The 20,196-nt window shown below is 41.2% G+C and overlaps 1 protein-coding gene across 1 annotated transcript in view; it reads right to left on the bottom strand.

The window, feature by feature from the left end:
* LSG1 (large 60S subunit nuclear export GTPase 1) overlaps positions 1-19,418 on the bottom strand; it is a 36,258-nt gene extending 16,840 nt beyond the window's left edge. Inside the window, exons 1-7 of the mRNA XM_043594552.1 lie at positions 19,264-19,418; positions 17,099-17,225; positions 10,526-10,646; positions 10,263-10,349; positions 9,630-9,716; positions 1,814-1,874; positions 592-768 (exon numbers count right to left, since the gene is read on the bottom strand). Coding sequence (XP_043450487.1) covers positions 592-768; positions 1,814-1,874; positions 9,630-9,716; positions 10,263-10,349; positions 10,526-10,646; positions 17,099-17,225; positions 19,264-19,362 — 759 coding nt within the window. The 5' untranslated portion in view covers positions 19,363-19,418. The remainder of the gene's footprint in view (positions 1-591; positions 769-1,813; positions 1,875-9,629; positions 9,717-10,262; positions 10,350-10,525; positions 10,647-17,098; positions 17,226-19,263) is intronic.
* Positions 19,419-20,196: the final 778 nt, after the last annotated feature.

The following is a 20,196-nucleotide window of genomic DNA, read 5'->3' as shown; positions in this document are numbered from 1 at the left end:
GGGATCCTCTCTCTCTGCCTCTACCCTGCTTGTGCACGCTTGCTCTCTCTCTCAAAATAAATAAACTTAAAACACACACACATTCACGCCACCACCCCACCCCACCCCCAAATTGTTTCTGTAAAATTTGGGTTAAAAGAGAACATGGTATAGCTTTAGGATTACTTCATTTCGTTTTGAAAACAATGTCAAAAGAGATTCTACTCAAGTCCTGAGAAGTAGAGGTACAGGCTTTGGTTGTCGCTGCCTCCTATTAAAAACTATTATTAAAGTCATTATGAAACTTCCTATTCAACTTCCTGCCGAAAATCTAAAAGAATTAAAAATTTTAGCTAGTGTCAGTGTGTAACACAGAGCCCCAGAGATGTCAGACTATTTGACAACCAGAGAAAGCAACCTTGTGACTCATTTTTCTATAGTATAGATCATCCTACTATCAGAGCATTTAGGGAACCAACAAAAATCCCTGAATTCCCACAAAACTTCAAACCAACCAACCAACCAACCAACCAACCAACCAACCCAAAGCTTACTAATCAGAAACTGAAATCTTCCTCCCAGAAACCCAACCTGAAAAAGCCCTCAGGTTACCTCAGAGTCCCCAATCAGTTGAATGGCTTCAGCCAAAGCCGACCAGAAGATAATCTTCACATTTTCTTTTTCAAAGTATGTGGCCCAGGCACTCCGCTGCTCAGCAGTCAGCAAGTCTGCCTTATTTATCAGAATGACATTTTCCTTACTGTCATCTATTTCTTTCACGTAACATTCCTGGGCAAGACAAAGGTATTTAGAAAGGCCTCTTCAAACAAGTAAATATTGGGCAAATTATACTGAAGACCCCCAAGTATGACTAAAAATTTTTACTGCCCCTAGTTTTAAGTCAACCCTAATTTAAAGAGTTTTCATCCTGCTACATTCTAATGATCCTTCCAGTAAGCTCTGAGAAAGGTAGGTCACATACATTTAGAAGTACCCTCAACATAAAAAATTGGAAAGGGTAAAATGAAATGCTCTCCTGTCCTGCTGAAGGGTAATAGATCTTTCCACTTTAAATACTGTTGTTCCTCTCTCTGATACTGCCGAAGTGTTTCTTTTACACAGTTAAAGAAATGCAGAGCTAGATTTGTCAGCCAGCAGGGACTAAAAGAAAAACAAGACTCGATTAATTGATATTAATTCCCAAACACAGCTCTTCATTAGGGAACACACCAGAGTGTGACTTCACAAGAGTTTCACAAATGAGATTTTTGTCTCTCACCAATGGATTTAAAAATATCGTACTATCATGGTCCTCAAACACAAATAGGAATACTTCACATGTGTACAGTGTTGTACTAATTCAAAGCCTGTATTACATTCTTTCATGTAATCTTCACTCCTTAATTATTACTACCTGTGGTGTTTTACAAACAGTTCACTGTAAAATATCACAGCAGGTAGTAAGTAAGGTGTGAGGAGAGAGAACATGACAGGATGGGTAAGACGGGACTAAAAAGTACAATGTTATTTAAACCGATGTCTCTTAAAAAATGAGAAACACTGGCAAATATCTATTAACAAATTCGCTTCTAAACTAGAAGCTAGAGAGTTCATGTGTTTGTCCCTTCCTGCAGATGAAAATGATTGTTTTAGAAGGAAAACACCTGTCTAAACAGCAGCAGTGTGTAAGCGCCCGACCCTGGGAGGAGAGGGGGCCTACTTGAAGCTAGAGGAGGGAACAGAACGCTTGCCTACAGTTACTGCTGTCAGTGAGGCCGTCCTCCCACCACAGCTCCGAGGACTGCACATTTGAATTTTGTTACACTTTACTTACCAAGTCCTCACATCTAAACAGGAGTGGGTTTCGAGCATCCACTATTTGGACCACGATATCACTGAAAAAGAAATATGAGATACTCCAATCATTGTGAAGTGAAACACTGACCACATAATAATAATAGCAAACACTGTCCATATATTAGCACTTGGCACATGAATCGTTTTAAGGTATAATTATCCCCAGTTTATGTATGAGGAAACTGAAGCTTAGGACAGTTAAGTAACTTGTCTAAGGTCACCAGCTACTCCTGATGGAGCTCGAAGGGAGCTCTGTCTGGACCAGAGGACATGCCTGTAATCATAACATTCTCTTGCTGTTTTATGTCCGAGAGGACCCTGATGATGTTTCATTGCTAAAACTTCAACTGGATCTTCTAGTAAACTCTCCTGGTGAGGCAAAAGAGTATTCCAAATACTTTAATCCAAGATGAGGTCTACTGCATACTCAGTACCTAATCCACACTGGGGTTAAGACCTCAAAAGAAAACTAATAAATCACTTGCTGACAGCAGCCACTATCAAAGCCTGTACGTTTTTTAAACCCAGGGCTGACAAGAGAAAGCATACATCCAGCAAATCATCATCCATCAGTTCCAACAATGTGTTTAAATGGCACAAATACAAAACAGGAAAATATCAACTTAAGATGCCACACTGAAGCAGGAATGATGAGTCCAACTTCTGTCACATAGAAGATGCAGGAGTAAGAGAACCTTCTGTAGCTGATACAAGCTCCTTAAAGCCCTCACAAATGTAGTGGGGACTACAGCACCCTAGCACTGCAAGAGCAAGTATCTCACTTCCCTGGGAGGATCACCCTTCCCATCCTGCCTCTGTGGCTAGGAAAGATGCTCTAAGGGGCAGCCGCAACTGCCACTGGAAGGAAATAAGTCTGGAATTGTGATCCTTCCAGCTTTGGTTTTCTTTTTCAACATTACTTTGGCTATTCGGGATCTCTTCTGGTTCCATACAAATTTACATTTTTTTTTTTTAAACTTTATTTATTTTTGAGAGAGAGAGAGAGACAGAGTGCAAGTGGGGGACGAACAGAGAGAGAGGGAGACACAGAATCTGAAGTAGGCTCCAGCCTCCAAGCTGTCAGCACAGAGCCTGACACAGGGCTTGAGCCCACAAACTGTGAGATCATGACCCGAGCCGAAGTTAGATGCTCAACTGACTCAGCCACCCAGGCGCCCCATTTATTTTTAATCTTCATTTATTTTTGAGAGAGAGACAGAGTGCAAGCGGGGGAGGAAGAGATAGATGGTTCCATACAAATTTTAGAATTGTTTGTTCTAGCTCTGTGAAGAATGCTGGTGGTATTTTGATAGGGATTGCACTGAATGTGTCGATTGCTTTGGTTAGTATAGACATTTTAACAACATTTGTTCCTCTAATCCATGAGCATATGAAATGTTTTTCCATTTCTTTGTGTCCTCTTCAATTTCTTTCATAAGCTTTCTTTGTTTTCAGCGTACAGATCTTTTACCTCTTTGGTTAGGTTTATTCCTACGTATTTCATTCCTAGGTCTTTTTGGTGCAACTGTAAATGGACTGATTCCTTGATTTCACTTTCTGCTGCTTCATTATTAGAGTATAGAAGACATGCAACCAATTTGTGTACATTGAGCTTACATCCTGTGACTTTGCAGAATTTATCAATCAGTTCTAGCAGTTTTTTTGTGGAGTCTTTTGGGTTTTCCAAAAGTGGAGTATCATGTTGTTTGCAAAGAGTTAAAGTTTAACTTCTTTTTTGTCAATATGAATGCCTTTTCTTTTTGTTGTCTGATTGCTGAGGCCAGAATTTTCAGTCCTGTGTTGAACAGCAGTGATGAGATTGGATATCCCGGTCATGTTCCTGACCTTGGGGGGAAAGCTCTCAGTTTTTTCCCATTAAGGATGATATCAGCTGTGGTCTTTCATATACGGCCTTTATGATGTTGACGTATGTTCCTTCTATACCTACTTTCTTGAAATTTTTTATCAAGAAAGGATGCTGTATTTCGTCAAATTCTTTTTCTGCATCTACTGAGAGGATCATGTGGTTCTTATCCTTTCTTTTATTAATGTGATGTATCACACTGATTGATTTGGGAATACTGAACCACCCCTATAGCCCAGAAATAAATCCCACTTGATCATGGTAATTTTTTTTTTTTTAGTGTATTGTTGGATTTGATTTGCTAGTATCTTGTTGAGAATTTTTGCATCCATGTTCATCAGGGAAATTGGGTCCATAGTTCTCCTTTTTAGTGGGGTCTTTGTCTGGTTTTGGAATCAAGGTAATGATGGTCTCACAGAATGAATTTGGAAGTTTTCCTTCCACTTCTATTGTTTGGAACAGCTTCAAAAGAATAGGTAGTAACTATCCTTTACATGTTTGGTAGAATTCCCCTGGAAAGCCATCTGGCCCTGGACTCTTGTTTGTGGGAGATTTTTTATTACTGATTCAATTTCTTTACTGGTTATGGGTCTGTTCCAATTTTCTATTTCTTCCTGTTCCAGTTCTGGTAGTTTATATGTTTCTAGGAATTTATCCATTTCTTCCAGATTGCCCAACTTGTTGGCATATAATTGCTCATAATATTCTCTTATTATTGTTTGTATTTCTGCGGTGTTGGTTGTGATCTCTCCTCTTTCAATCGTGATTTTATTTATTTGGCTCCTTTCCTTTTTCTTTTTGATCAATCTGGCTAGAGGTTTATCAATTTTGTTAATTCTTTCAAAGACCCAGCTCCTAGTTTCGTTGATCTGTTTATTTTTTCTTTTAATTTCATTATCATTAATTTCTGCTTTAATCTTTATTATTTCCCTTCTTGTGCTGTTTTTGGGCGTTATTTGCTGTTCTTTTTCCACCTCTTAGGTGTAAGGTTAGGTTGTGTACCAAAACGGCAATCATCAAAGACACTATGGTGCTGTCACAAAACAGACACAAATCAATGGAACAGAATAGAGAACCCAGAAATGGACCCACAAATGTATGGCCAACTAATCTTCTACCAAGCAGGAAAGAATATCCAACAGAATAAAGACAGTCTCTTCAGCAAATGGGGCTGGGAAAACTGGACAGCGACATGCAGAAAAACGAACCTGGACCACTTTCTTACACCATACACAAAAACAAACTCAAAATGGATGAAAGACCAAAACATATGACAGGAAGCCATCAAAATCGTAGAGGAGAAAGCAGGCAAAAGCCTCTTTAATCTCGACCACAGCAACTTCTTACTAGACAGGTCTCCAGAGGCAAGGGAAACAAAAGCAAAAATGAAAACGAGCTATTGGGACCTCATTAAGATAAAAAGCTTCTGCACAGCAAAGGAAACAATCAACAAAACTAAAAGGCAACTGACAGAAAGGGAGAAGATAGGTGCAAATGACATATCAGATAAAGGGTTAGTATCTAAAATCTATAAAGAACTTATCAAACTCAACACCCAAAAAGCAAATAACCTAGGGAAGAAATGGACCAAAGACACAAACAATTTTCCAAAGAAGACATCTGGATGGCTAACAGACACATGAAACAAATGCTCAACATCACTCATTATCAGGGAAATACAAATCAAAACCACACTGAGATACCACCTCACACCTGTCAGAATGGCTAAAATGAACAACTCAGGAAACAACAGATGTTGGTGAGGCTGCGGAGAAGGGAAACACTTTTGCACTGATGGTGGGAATGCAAACTGGTGCAACCACTCTGGAGAACCGTAGGGAGAGGTTCCTCAAAAAATTAAAAACAGAGCTCCCCTATTGCACTACTAGGTATTTATCCAAAGGATATAAAAATGCATATTTGAAGGGGCACATGCACCCCCCTTCCAATGTTTATAACACTGCTATCAACCATAGCCAAATTATGGAAAGAGCCCAAATGTCCATGACTGATGAATGAAAAAAGATGCGGTATACCTATGTGTGTGACACACACTGGAATATTACTCAGTGATCAAAAAGAACGAAATCTTGCTATTTGCAACAACGTGGACAGAACTAGAATGTATTATGCTAAGCGAACTAAGTCACAGGAAAGATAGCTATCATATGATTTCACTCAGATGTGGAATTTATGAAACAAAACAGATGAACATAGGGGAAGGGAAGGAAAAATAACAGGGAGGCAAACCATATGGGACTCTTAAAATACAGAAAACAAACGGAAGGTTGCTGGAGGGGTGTTGGGCAGGGGGATGGCCTAAATGGGTGATGGGCACTGAAGGGGGCACTGTTTGGGATGAACACTGGGTGTTATAAGTAAGTGATGAATCACTAAATTCTACTCCTGAAACCATTATTACACTATATGTTAACTTGGATTTAAAGGAAGGAAGGAAGGAAGAAAGGAAGGAAGGAAATAAGCTGCAGACATACTTATGGCAGTCTCCTAAAAATCCATGCCTGGTTGGCCTGTTCTGAGGTAATGCTTATGCAACTAGGCTGGACATTGAGGAAATGTATTAAGTCAAGCTTATCATATAAGGCAGGGCTTTGACAATCAAAGTGTGTCTTCCTTCCTTCCTTCCTTCCTTCCTCCCTCCCTCCCTCCCTCCCTCCTTCCAAGTTTATTTGAGAAAGAGAGAGAGAGAGAGAGAGAGAGAGAGAGAGAGAGAGAATCCCAAACAGGCTCTGCACTCATAGCCCAATGCAGGGCTCGAACTCACGAACAGTGAGAAATCATGACCTGAGTCGAAATCAGGAATCAGATGCTTAAAGGACTGAGCCACCCAGGTGCCCCTCACAGTTCATTTTCTTTCAGACTAGTTCAATTTCCAGCTTCATAATGTGATTCAAAGGAATTCACAGACTTGCTAATTTAAGACACATTGTTAAGTTCTGTATTAAGTGGGTCCCAGTATTTCTTAAGGTAATAGCTACCACTTTCAAAGGGAGGATTTAACAGTAAATGGAACAATGACTGCAAAACATGGACAAAACCTAATAAACTAAAATTGCAAGGTCCACAAACATTAGGTCTACCCAGCAAACATGGAGAAACAATAATGAGCTCAGAAACGCTAGGAAGAAAAGACAAACTTGAGACCACTTGCTTTGGGGATCTTGGGTGACTCAGTTGGTTAAGTGTCCAACTTTGGCTCCGGTGGATCTCATGGTTCATGGGCTTAAGCCCCGCGTCGGGCTCTGTGCTGACACCTCAGAGCCTGGAGCCTGTTTCAGATTCTGTGTCTCCCTCTCTCTCTGCCCCTCCCCCACTCACACTTGCTCTCAAAAATAAACTAAACATCAAAAAAAAAAAAAAAAGGCAGTTGCTTCATGTGCTGAATTAGCACATGCAAAGTGCTGTATACCAGAAAAGGCTCATGCAGCACAATAATGCCTTATCTTACTGGAATACAGTGTTCTGCCCTCAGTGCCCCAGCAGCTTCCTGCATTTCAATGACAGGGTATACATCGAATCTTTTCCAGTAATGACTCTCGAAATTAAAGAGCCAGATGGCTTAGCTAGCCTATTACCAAACAGGAGACATCTGCTATGCAAAACACATCAATATTTCCTGTTAAAAAATGTGGCAGTAGTCCCTTTATTAATAATATTTCTATGTGGGGCGCCTGGGTGGCTCAGTCGGTTAGGCAGCCGACTTCGGCTCAGGTCATGATCTTGCAGTCCGTTGAGTTCTAGCCCCGCGTCGGGCTCTGTGCTGACAGCTCAGAGCCTGGAGCCTGCTTCATATTCTGTGTCTCCCTCTCTCTGGCCCTCCCCTGTTCATGCTCTGTCTCTCCCTGTCTCAAAAATAAATACACGTTAAAAAAAAAAAAATTTCTATGTAATTCAGATCCACTTCCATGTGATCTAAACTATACTGAGCTAGAAATACGCTCTCTCTTATAAACAGAAAAATACAACATAATGAAACTAACAGAACAAGTAATATTGTAAATCTATTGAAGCTACAGGCTCACTCTGGGGAAACCAGTAGCTTATTTAGGGACATAAAAAGTCTCTCAAATGTGGAAGAAGGAACACATATGGTTACCTCTGTTCCCTCTTAAAACCTACAAAAACAAAAGCAAACTCTGATGCTCGTTAGGATAAAGAGAATGAAAGAACAGCAGCAACTGAGACATGGTAGCGCAATCAAGAAGCCTGTTCACGCCTCAGAGCCCTGAGGGAGCTCAGGACTAGAGGCATCAGATGAAGGCCTTGAGGCAAGGGTGAAGAATGGGACTGACATCAATCTGGTGAGGAGCTCTCTTCTGTTCCGTTCAGTTTGGCAGTTATGCCGTCTGATTCTTCTATTCCAATAGCAGATGGCTAGGGTTTCTTATAGAGAAAATGAACCCAAGAGTCTCCAGAATTGGAACCTCAAGCAACAGGAGAAGACGGGAAAGAGATGCTATACTGAAAAAGGGTGGATTAAACAAGCCTACATACCCAATGGTGAACATGCCCACACACCTTGTATTATACTCCCACCTTTAGCGACGTTCTCAGTAGGAGAGAATTTTTATCTTTAAGAAACTGACTGGATCTAGGGAAAACACCCATAGAGCCTAACATTTTGGGGTATTTCAACAAAATAAAACTGATCCCTGTTCAGTCCTATACAGTGAAGTCACCAGTTGGCAAATTCCATCCAAACAGGTGGTCTTGTCAATCCCCTTTGTAATGCTTCATTCTTAGATACAAACACAATAAACATCGCTTGACATGTGAGAAAGGCCTCTTACATAAAAGTCAGAAACCAGAATAAATGGAAAAAAAAAGGAACAGAGAGGAAAGACAGACAATATAATAAATAGAAAATCTAAAATAAAAAAAAACAAACAGAAAAAACAATACTGTAAATGTGCAGATGGGAGTATTCCAAGGTGAGGTTTCATTACTTTAAAGCTTATTATTTCTCTTTGGAAATAAGAAAACAGGCATTTCAGCAGTCCACATCTTCAACTGCTAATGAGGCACTGAAGGAGAGATCCACTCTGCTCCAAAGAAGTTCCCAGAAGAATCATAGTGGGTCTTCCCAAACCTCACTGAAGCCTAACTGAATCAAAGGGGCCTGCACAGACCCTGGGAACCAGCAGCAAGCTTCTACTTTTTTTCAGACTTAGAGATTTGCCTTGTTACTGAGACTTCCCCATATTCCAGCCCAATAGCCCTGTCTCTGCCCCTGAGGGAGCAGGATGGGGAAGGCATGTAAATGACTTAAAAAAAAAAAAAAAAAATTGAGGTATAATCCACCTTTTACCTATAATTGAGGTAAAATTAACCCTTTCAAAATTAACCCTTCTAATTCCAATTAAAATAAACCACTCCTTGATTCCACCCAATCCTTATCAGCTGCTCCTTCCTCTGTAAGAACACAGCCCACTGCCTTTCTATCTGTAACACAGCAAGAATCATAAGCACTTTGGATTTACTGGGTATTGAATCATCTGACAAGACTGCATTTCATTCCTTTGTGTGCCCCTGATGCCCACTGCCCAACATATTTTCTCTTTGTGGTCAGATACCTACTCCTGTTCACACCCATATTTTCCATATTTCCAATAGAATTCAACAGACATTTGCTGAAATAACTGTAGGTACTTTAGAACTCGTCTTACAGAAAACATTTACCATTCCTACATGCTATCAAAGTGTTCACTAAAAAAAAAAAAAAAATCAGTATTTTAAAAGAAATACAGCATCTTATTTTCAGTTTTTATAATAATTATCAATAGCTTTTTGCATATTTTAAGCCCTGAGCACCCCGCCCCGTGAGCCTATGAGCATTCATCAACATCCAGATATGATTAATGTAATACTACTAATGTCTTGGTTACACAAAAAGAAAATGGTAACTTACCTTCTCTCAATCACCCTCCACAGCTGGCGCCAAAAGTCCAAATTTCTTTCAAATGGAGTCAATAGTAACTTTTGTTCCTCTTCTAGCCTGGCTTTAGAATGAAAAGTTTATATCTTTGCCAGATTATAACTGATGGTTTCCAGTAGTATAAACACTCAAATTAACTGCATTAAAAAATAAGCTCACACACACACCCCCACACACGCACACAAATACTATCAAATTGTTTTTATATACTTTCTACTGAGTCAATATGAAAATCAAATTTGAAACTGTATACTTAATCTATTTAACCCCTGGAAGTTTAGCACACAAAATGACATTTCTCCCACGCACCTCTTTCTGGAGGAATGCTCAAGAGAGCGGTGATCAACTCCAGGATGACTAATGGCTACAGAAGGGTATGAAAAAGAGAGAAGGCCAGGAATGGAGCAGAGTAATCAATTTACCATCTCTGGGCAAAGATGCATGAGTACCCAGCAATGCTGGTTGCACAAAGAAACCGCACTTATAAGAAGAAATCTACCATTTCCCTTCTAAAAGAATCAAGCCTTCAAAATGCAAATAGTGCAAACACACCAAAATGTCAGACTCAGAATTTCAAGACAAATCTTCCTATCTTCTAATACTCACCGGACAAGCTGACGTCTCCATTCTAGAAAGTTATCTTTCTCTGCCTGTTTGAGTTCTTCAGGACTAGTGTTTTTGTCCCACTTTGGTCTGAAACAATTACAGAGGGAAAAAACAATCCACGAGTTACCAAAATAAAATGGGGTTTGGATTTAATAATGACAGCTGAGAAAAGGAAACAGGCAAAAAGAGAACACCAAATTAAAAATTTTATACTCAGGGGTCTTGTTATGCCTTATAATGTCCCACATTCTTGTTCAACTCACCTCCGTGGTACACTCAGGAATTGTTTGTTTTTTTCATGGAGTTTCTTAATTCTCTGGTTCTCCTCAAAAGACAGCAGTCCAGTTCTAGCCTCTGGATGCACAAACTTAATATTCAGCTTCTCTGTTTAGAGAAAAGAAAGTACTGTTACTGAAGTGACAACATAGATAGTGAATACTGATCACTACCTGCAAAACTAAAAATACAGTACCTAAAACAGAATTTAAGCTTGATTAAAAAAAAAAAATGTTTATTTTTGAGAGAGAGAGAGACAGAGAGAGAGAGAGCATACGCAGGGGAGGGGGCGGAGACACAGAATCTGAGGCAGGCTCCAGGCTCTGAGCTGCCAGCACAGAGCCTGACTCAGGGCTCGAACCTACAAACCGTGAGATCATGACCTAAGCTGAAGTCGGACACTTAACCGACTGAACCACCCAGGTGCCCCTTTAAGCTTTCTTGATTTAGATACCTCCAGCCTTGGATAAATAATTTCCAAAAAAGGAATGAAAGAAAAAAATCTTGGGGCACCTGGGTGGCTCAGTCAGTTAAGCATCCGACTCAGGTCAATCTCACGGTCTTGAGATTGAGCCCCATGTTGGGCATGATATTAGGCATGGAGCCTGCTTAAGATCCTTCCCCTCTCCCTCTGCCAGCCTCCTTTGTGTGTGTGCTTGCTTGCTTGATCTCTCTCTCTCTCTCAAAATAAATAAATAAATAAATAAATAAATAAAACAAAAAACAAAAAAACCTTTACTAAAGCTTTCAAAAGGTCAACCATCTTTTCAAGTACTAATTTTATAAAACTCCATATACTGAATGCGTTTCAAGGAAGCAAACCGTAAGAGTGGGAAGGGACTACAAAGATTCAGCACAACCAATCTCATTTTACACATAGAGAATAATTAAAGACAATAAGAGTGGGTGGGGAAGCAAAGATTCAGCAAAAAGACTCACTCCAGTTAACACCGGTCAACTACTACACAGCTACAATTTATGTAAGATATTTATGATGAATGCCCACAATTAATGCTGTATAACAACTGAAAGGAATAAATAAATGTCAAGTTCATGTATAAACTACGGAGAGCCCTGCTCTAGGGCCCTATCCCCCCAAGCTGCTCTCGGCCTCTCTATTTCACCACACATAGCCACCTAGTCTCCATGGGCAGAGGATTCCATTGAGAGAAGCCAGTTAAACTTCTTACCTAATTGCTAAGGGAAGGTCCTATTCAAACACAACAGAACACCTTTAGGAGTGTTCCTCTTGACCTTCAAGCAGAGTGCTACCTGCTACCCATCAGACTAACAACACCATCTATGACCTTGGTCTGCACACTCCAGTAACATAGAGTACGGTCCACCCAACCATTACTGTCATTCATGCCATCTTCAACCAAGTCAAAACACACACCCCTTTAGCCCCATATTTGGTAATTCTTTCTCCTTCCAATGGTGATCCCCCACCTGACGTTCCCACTTTGCTGTGTCTAACCTCTGTCCATGCCTCTACCCTCTTGATTCTTTCCTCTTTTCCCAGTCCCACATCCAGCTCAAAGCTTCATTTCCTTCCTTATTTGACTAAAACCATATGGTACAACCACCCTCCAACTCAACATTAAAATTCCTTACTCTACTGCACCCGCTACCAAACCTCCTAACTTTAAAAAAGCCAAGTATCCCTTCTGATTTCAGTAGCAATGCTCTCAGGGTTGCTGCAAGTAACACAATACAGCCACTTGTCTCTGAACTGTTTTTACTTACAACACTTCTGACACCAAATGGGTGCATTTTTCCACACCAGCAACCAGCTCTCCAACTCTGACAACAACTCGATGTCCTACAATTCCATCATATTCTGACACTATCAAGAGTTAGTGTCACACTCTACAGGTTTAAAGGCTCAGTCCCACAAGACTGTTCCACTTCAGATGCCAAGTCTCTGAATGGGCTTTTATGGAGGTTTTATTGCACAGGTACAATTGATTAAATCACTGGTTACTGGTGTTTAGCCTAATCTCTAGCACCTCTTCTGAGGTCCTGAAAATTGCAACCCATAATCACAGGGTTGGTTCCTACTGCAACCAGCCCTGCGTAGAAGCTACCTAGGGACCCACAAGTTCCTCATTAGCATAAACTCAGAAGTTAATAAATTGTAAGGGGATTATTATGAGTAACAAAAAACACTCCTCTCACCCCTGACTCAGGAAGTTACCAACAAGGGTTTTAGAAGCTCTTGTATCAGGAATCAGGGGGTGAAGACAAAATATATGTTACCACAACATCACATTTTCTCCTTATTTGCTGAAAACAAGGAGTGAGCACTACCTGTGCCATCTTTTAAAAGTAAAGAGTTCCCAAAGAACATTTAGCATTTGTCATTATTCTGCAATCCTCTGTTAGGTCAGGAACTCACATGAAAATGTACTTAAAAATCACTGATCATCAACCAATCCAAAAACATACGCGTGCATGCACACACACACACGTAAATTTAGCATGCAATCTGCAGGGTTCACACACAGGTGAAATATGTAGTTTCCTGGTTAAGAATCCCTATCCCTGTGTGTCCAGCAGTGTCTGCAGGCTACAGAGAATTGAAACAAAATTCTATCACCTCCACATTCATTATTAAGGGAAAGGAAGAAAAAGTATAAAATAAATTATTTTTTTATTGTAGAGAGAGAGAGAGTGTAAGCAGGGGAGAGGGCCAGAGGGAGAGAGAGAAAAATGTACGAAATAAATTTTAATGAGAAATTTTAATGGAATTTGAAAGGTTTATGGAGGCTCACTATGTAGGCACACTTGATTAAATCACTGGCCTTTATGATTGGCTTCATCTCCAGTCCCTCTCCCCTCCCCCAAAGGTGAGCCCCATGTCGGGCTCTGTGCTGACAGCTCAGAGCCTGCAGCCTGCTTCAGATTCTGTGTCTGTCTCTCTGCCCCTCCCCTGCTTGCTCTCAAAAATAAAACAGTAAAAAAAAAAAAAAAAATTAAAAATTTTAATTACACAATACATAAACTTTCCTTGTAAAAACATTCAACAATAAAGTAAGGCAAACATTCTCTATAAGCAACTCCCAACCTTCTGCCCACCCCTACAAACTTGGTTCCCTCCCTTGAGATTATCCATTAAATGTGTGGGCGTCCAAGTTTTTTCCTAATACACACATACATATATAGATTGGTCATATTATTTTCTTAATGTAAATGGTACCACACTATATAGGCTCGAACTCATGAACTACGAGATCACGACCTGAGTCAAAATCAAGAGTCAGGACACTTAACTGACTGAGCCACCCAGGTGCCCCATCTTGGGTCTTTTAGTGTAACAGGTCATGGAGATCCTTCACTTTAGTATCCAGAAACTTACCTCATTCTTTTTAACTGCCACAGAGTATTTCAGTGTGTTTATACCACAGTTTAGCCATTTTCCCACCTATTGAACATTTAGGTTGTTTCCAAGTGTTCATTGCTAAAATACAGCATCATCTGGGAACTTTTCAGAAATGCAAATTCTCAGGCTCAACTCACACCTACTGAATCTCCAGAGGAGGGGTCCAGGAATCTGTTTCCTAGGTAACTGTGATGCTCACTAAAATCTGAGAACCACTGCTCTAGGACAAGTATTGAAAAGTGGAAACACCAGGTCATGAAATATGTACTTTAAATTTTTGATCCTGTCAAACCAAATGTATATTCAACCTCTCCCTCTCTGCTCACTCTCACCCTATAACCTATGCATAGGTTTATTAACCTTGGTAACTTTTACACACACACACACACACAACCTCTCTGCCATAGTCAAGTATCTCAAAAGAATACAACACGCTCATTAACTCGATTAACTTTACCTTCCTTTTTTTTTAGTTTTTAAAATGTTTTTATTTTATTTTTGAGAGTGAGAGAGACAGAGCATGAGTGGGGGAGGGGAAGAGAGAGAGGGAGACAGACACAGAAACCGAAGCAGGCTCCAGGTTGTCAGCACAGAGTCTGATGCGGGACTCGAACTCATAGGCCATGAGATCATGACCTGAGCCAAAACTGGATGCTCAACTGACTGAGCCACCCAGGCGCCCCACCCACCTCCCTCTTTTTCTACTCCTTTTTCTCTCTCCTCCAATGATGGCTCTACCTCTCCTCACTCTTCTTCACTCACTCCACTCCCTTCCACAAAGTCTGGTTTATCACATCTCCCTAGTAATCTTGTTCCAATTTTTTGTGCCATTCTTCTACTACTATTTCTGTCTGGCCTGCTTTTCTTGCTGGACAGTCATTCCTCTTCAAAATCCATCAGTGACCTTTCAAAACAATGAAATCTAAAATCATGTTTCATACCTGCTTAAGCCTCTATAAAGACTCCTTTAAAAGCCCTACTTTTCAATATTTTTAATATTTAAAGCCTTTGCTGGGGCGCCTGGGTCAGTTAAGTGTCTGACTCCTGATTTCAGCTCAGGTCATGATCTCCCAATTCGTTGAGTTTGAACCCTGCATCGGGCTCTCTGTTGACAGTGCAGAGCCCGCTTGGGATTTTCTCTCCTTTTCCCCCACTTCCTCTCTCTCAAGATAAATACACATTAAAAAATAAAATAAGATAAAACCCTTGCCCACCTCCCTTGTGTTTGCTCATCACATCCTGTGTCTGTGTACTTCAAGCACCTGCAAGGCCAACTTCTAGCCATTTTCTGAACAAAGTAAGCTGCTGCTCACATCTTAGCTGGAGTCCTCTGCCTGCTCATGTATACTGTCCTGTGTCATCTCACCTGTGTCACCCTTTGAGACTCAGCCCAAGCATAGAGCTTTTCTTGAGTGGCCCCAGTCCTCTTTCAGACAGAATGAATACTAACTACATCTTTTGTGATCCCATTGTTTGCTACAGACTTCTTTCACAACACCTAAAACAAAAGTTTGCAGAAATAAAATCATTGTATTCAACATTGTACTCTCAATAGCCAAGACAATCCCTGATAGTAGCTGAAGCCCAATAAAAGCATCTAAACAAATCAATGAATTTGCTAAACAACACAATAACACTTATCATAATGAAAGAGCAATAGAAATAGTTTATAATGCTACCTCTGTGCTTAGAAGACACATAAAAAAAAAAAAAAAGAGGACAGCAGTGACTAAAACAGATTATGTGCATGGATAATTCACAACCCTGTGTCAACAAGTACTTTAAAACACAATTCAGGGGCGCCTGGGTGGCTCAGTCGGTTGAGCGGCCAACTTCGGCTCAGGTCACGATCTCGCAGTCCGTGAGTTCGAGCCCCGCACTGGGCCCTGTGCTGACAGCTCGGAGCCTGTTTCGGATTCTGTGTCTCCCTCTCTCTAACCCTCCCCCGTTCATGCTCTGTCTCTGTCTCAAAAATAAATAAGCATTAAAAAAAAAAAAAAAATTAAAAAAAAAAAAAAAAAAACACAAATCAAACTGCCTAAGTAACAGCACCAGGTCCAGGATTTTGCTTCTAACTATGGTATCAGAAAACATTTTCTGGGGGTGCCCGGGTAGCTATCGGTTAAGCATCTGACTTGGGCTCAGGTCATTATCTCGTGGTTTGTGGGTTCGAGTCAGGCTTTGTACTGACAGCTCAGAGCCTGGAGCCTGCCTGGGATCTGCCCTCCCCCACTCACACTCAGTCTCTCAAAAACGAATAAACATTTAAAAAAACCCTTGTTCTTTGACTCTCCCCCGCTTGCACTCTGCATCTCTCTCTCTCTCTTTCTCAAAAATAACCAAACTTTAAAAAAAAAAAATTTTCTGGAAAGTGCTGGTATTGTCCACCATAATGTTGACTGGTCTTTATCCCACAAGAGATTGAGTTTTTTGATATAATGAGGTACATAATCTGAAGGTGTTTTTAGACTTAATTTTATTTTATTTTTTATTTTTTATTTTTTATTATTTATTTATTTATTTATTTATTTATTTATTTATTTATTTTTTAACGTTTATTTATTTTTGAGACAGAGAGAGACAGAGCATGAACGGGGGAGGGTCAGAGAGAGGGAGACACAGAATCTGAAACAGGCTCCAGGCTCTGAGCTGTCAGCACAGAGCCCAACGCGGGGCTTGAACTCATGGACCACGAGATCATGACCTGAGCCGAAGTCGGTCGTTCAACCGACTGAGCCACCCAGGCGCCCCTAGACTTAATTTTAAAACTGTGGCACATCCTGAACCTCACAGCTTGATTCTACTTGAGTAGAAATTCCCACGTTCTTCTGGGATATGTGCCTCTGCTTAAAGACAGCTCATTTATGAATTTATTTTATTTTTAAAGGTTTATTTATTCGAGAGGTGGGGGGCAGGGAGAGAGAACCAGTAGGGGAGGGGCAGAGAGATGGAGACAGAAGAGCTATTAGCACAGAGCCCGATGCAGGGCTTGAACTCACAAACCATGAGATCATGGTCTGAGCTAAAGTCGGACACTTAACCGACTGAGCCACCCAGGCGTCCCTGTTTATGAGTTTACTAGAGTCTACAGAACACTTCCAAGCAGACAAATTTGTACCTAGTCAGCAAAGATGGAAAGGTGACCAGTGTCCCATGTACTCAGAAATAAGCCACTTACCAGCTACGAACTCTGTCCCTGCAAGTTCTGCAGTTGCAAGGAAGTCATCGAGGGAACTCTGTTCAGTTACTGACTGAAGATTAAGACGACCCCAATCGTAGCCATCATTGAGCTCACTTGTGTGCAACTATGAATAAAACACAGGGTAAATAAGACAGCTGCTCTCTTCTGCCTCTGACGCTTGAAGAAACTTTACACTCCCAAGGAACTATTCTGTGGTCTTGAGAGTGGTGTCAGGCCCTTTAGAGTCAATATTAATACTGGTTAACACTTAAAAGAGCACTTGTTTACCTCTTAACAGGCACTTTCCATCCACTATTTCATTTAATTTTCAAAACCTTTTGAACTAAATTTTATTAACTCTATTTTACTGATGAGGAAACAGTCTTGAATAAATAAAAATAACTTGCCCAGAGTTGCTGCTAATAAGTGGTAGAGGTAGGATTTGAATCCAGACTGTCTGATCCTGGCAGATGTCGTAGAAAATTTTTGATGGAGACCCACAGTAAAAAATACATGTTTAGGGGCGCCTGGGTGGCTCAGCTGGTTAAGCGTCCGACTTTGGCTCAGGTCATGATCTAGCAGTTTGTGAGTTCGAGCTCCATGTCGGGCTCTGTCTGTGCTGACAGCTCAGAGCCTGGAGCCTGCTTCTGATTCTGTGTCTCCCTCTCTCTCTGCCCCTCCCCTGCTCATGCTGTCTCTCTTTCTCTCTCTCAAAAATACACAAACATTAAAAAAAAATTTTTTTTAACATGTTACAAAGTCCTCCAAATGCTGTGATCCTCAGAGTGATACAATTCTGTGCCATTCAGTAGGGCAAAATAGAAACGACAGAATCCTGAAGCAGAGTTACCTCATCACATGTAATACACTGATATTTTGAATTCTATCCTGTTGGGTTAAAAAACCAGTAGATGGGGGGCGCCTGGGTGGCGCAGTCGGTTGAGCGTCCGACTTCAGCCAGGTCACGATCTCGCGGTCCGGGAGTTCGAGCCCCGCGTCAGGCTCTGGGCTGATGGCTCAGAGCCTGGAACCTGTTTCTGATTCTGTGTCTCCCTCTCTCTCTGCCCCTCCCCCGTTCATGCTCTGTCTCTCTCTGTCCCAAAAATAAATAAACGTTGAAAAAAAAAATAAAAAAAAAAAAAAAACCAGTAGATGGGACTTACATAACTAATTTCCAGGAGCAATACAGGGTTTGATAAACATTGTTCTAGCCACATGCTCAGCACAGGTACAAATAAATTGCAAAGTTGAAGGTTAAAAGATTAGGTAGTCTAAGGCCACAGGCCAGCAAAAAAAAAAAAAAATCAGAGTAAGGATTAGAATCCCGTTTAGAATTCATATTCAATCTTCTTACCACTTCCTAAAGGATATACAACAAATTCCTTCAAAATCAATGAAAAGTTATCAGTAATCTACGGAGTAACTTGGACCTGCTGACTGTTGCAGAGCCCCGTATGCGTTTACTCTGCCCAGGGAACGGATGGGAATCAGACGGCGTGAGAGTGGCTCGCAGGGAGTTAGCACTAGGGATATTTTTTATTTTAGCGTAGGTTCTTACGGAAAACCAAGTGAATCTCAAATACCTGGGAGTATGAGTAGACCAAACAAGTCAAATTACCTCATCCATTTTTCAAGGATCTTAAAATTATGTTCATCCCCAGGCCCTGGGAAATGTTAGGCCAGTTCGCCACATTTTGGAGATTCATCTTCCAAAGCGAAACCCTTAGGGAATAATAAGGATGCAGCAAGCATCTGCGTTATTTTGTTATTTCTGGTGGCAAGCAGCCGCTCCTGGGGTTGTTGCATTCTTTGAACAACACCAAAATTAGTAGCTTTTCTGTCTTTCCTACTCAGAAACTCTCAACGTCCCTGGCATTCGAGATCCTTCAAGTTCTCACAATAGCTTCACCATCACAGTAGCCCTCCCTTCAAGCCTCTACCTCTGCGCCTTGCTAGAAGGACTACTTATCGGTCTGACAGTAACTTCCACCAACTCATCTTTCACACTTGATCTTAGCCAAAAGGCCGAGAAGCGATGCACCAACTCATCTTTCAAAACCCTACTTCGGCGTCACTTTCCCTAGAAAATGTTCCTGTGACCTTTGACCCCAGGCGGATCTCCTGACAAGAAAGGCTTAGAGAGAGGAAAAGCTCTGTGTTACCCAGGAATCGGCGTGACGGTGGTTACGGCTCCGCTGAGTCTTCTGGCGGATAAGGGCCCGGCCGAGAGTCCCGGCATCGGGCGCTCTTCTGCGACCCATAGCGGCACAGCACTCGCGCCAGGCCTCTCCGCCCGGCACGCGCGTTTTCCGGTATTCAAGAGCTCGACCCCCGGAAGTGACGTATAAGCGAGCCCAAGTGGTGGAGGCCCGAGTTGAAGAGAAAACGGAATAACTTGCTCCAGACTGCCCTTTGTACATCTCGAGTTGCCACTATTATAAAATATAAATGTGAAAATGGCCTCATAATTGAATTTCTATGACTATATCTGCGAATATCTCAAATTTGGATAAAATGTTTGAATTAAAAGAATGGTACTTTCCAGATTCGTGCGTTGATCTTTAGCGTCCGGCGAGGAACTAGGAGACCTGAAAAAATGGCCGCGCGTATTCTGGGTCCTAACTCCGCCTCCCAGCTGTTTTTTGTCATTGAAGAGGTGGAGACTTACAGCCGCGCGAAGAGGCGCTGTTTCCTGGCGCTGGTTTTCGGCCTGCGTCTGGAGGTATGGTCTGACTGACACCTTCAAGTCCGGAATCTAAGTAGTTTTTGTTTACTTAGTCTTTCCTAGCTGCGAACTGGGGAGAAAAGTCCTTGCCTCGATGGGAGTTCGGAATGGAAGGATGACTGTTTCCAGAATTTGGCAAGGTTGCATGGAGAGCCCACAGGATCTGACTTTAATGAGTTAAAAAAAAAAAGTTTCCACTTAGAATTGCATTAAAATTTCCTATAATTAAAGTGAAAACAGTGCCGGCTCCACTCTTTGCGGCCTGGGCTTTTGATCCTCACTTCATCGTTAATTTCCCAAAGCTGGGAATGTAGAATGCTGGGTTGAGTTGTGTGGGCGCTGGGCGTTTTACCTGCATTTAATTAATTGT

This window comes from Prionailurus bengalensis, chromosome C2 (genome assembly GCF_016509475.1).
Source record: "Prionailurus bengalensis isolate Pbe53 chromosome C2, Fcat_Pben_1.1_paternal_pri, whole genome shotgun sequence".
Taxonomy (NCBI): Eukaryota; Metazoa; Chordata; class Mammalia; order Carnivora; family Felidae; genus Prionailurus; species Prionailurus bengalensis.
Note: the sequence above shows the minus strand (reverse complement) of the source record. Positions and strands in the feature narration are given on the sequence as shown.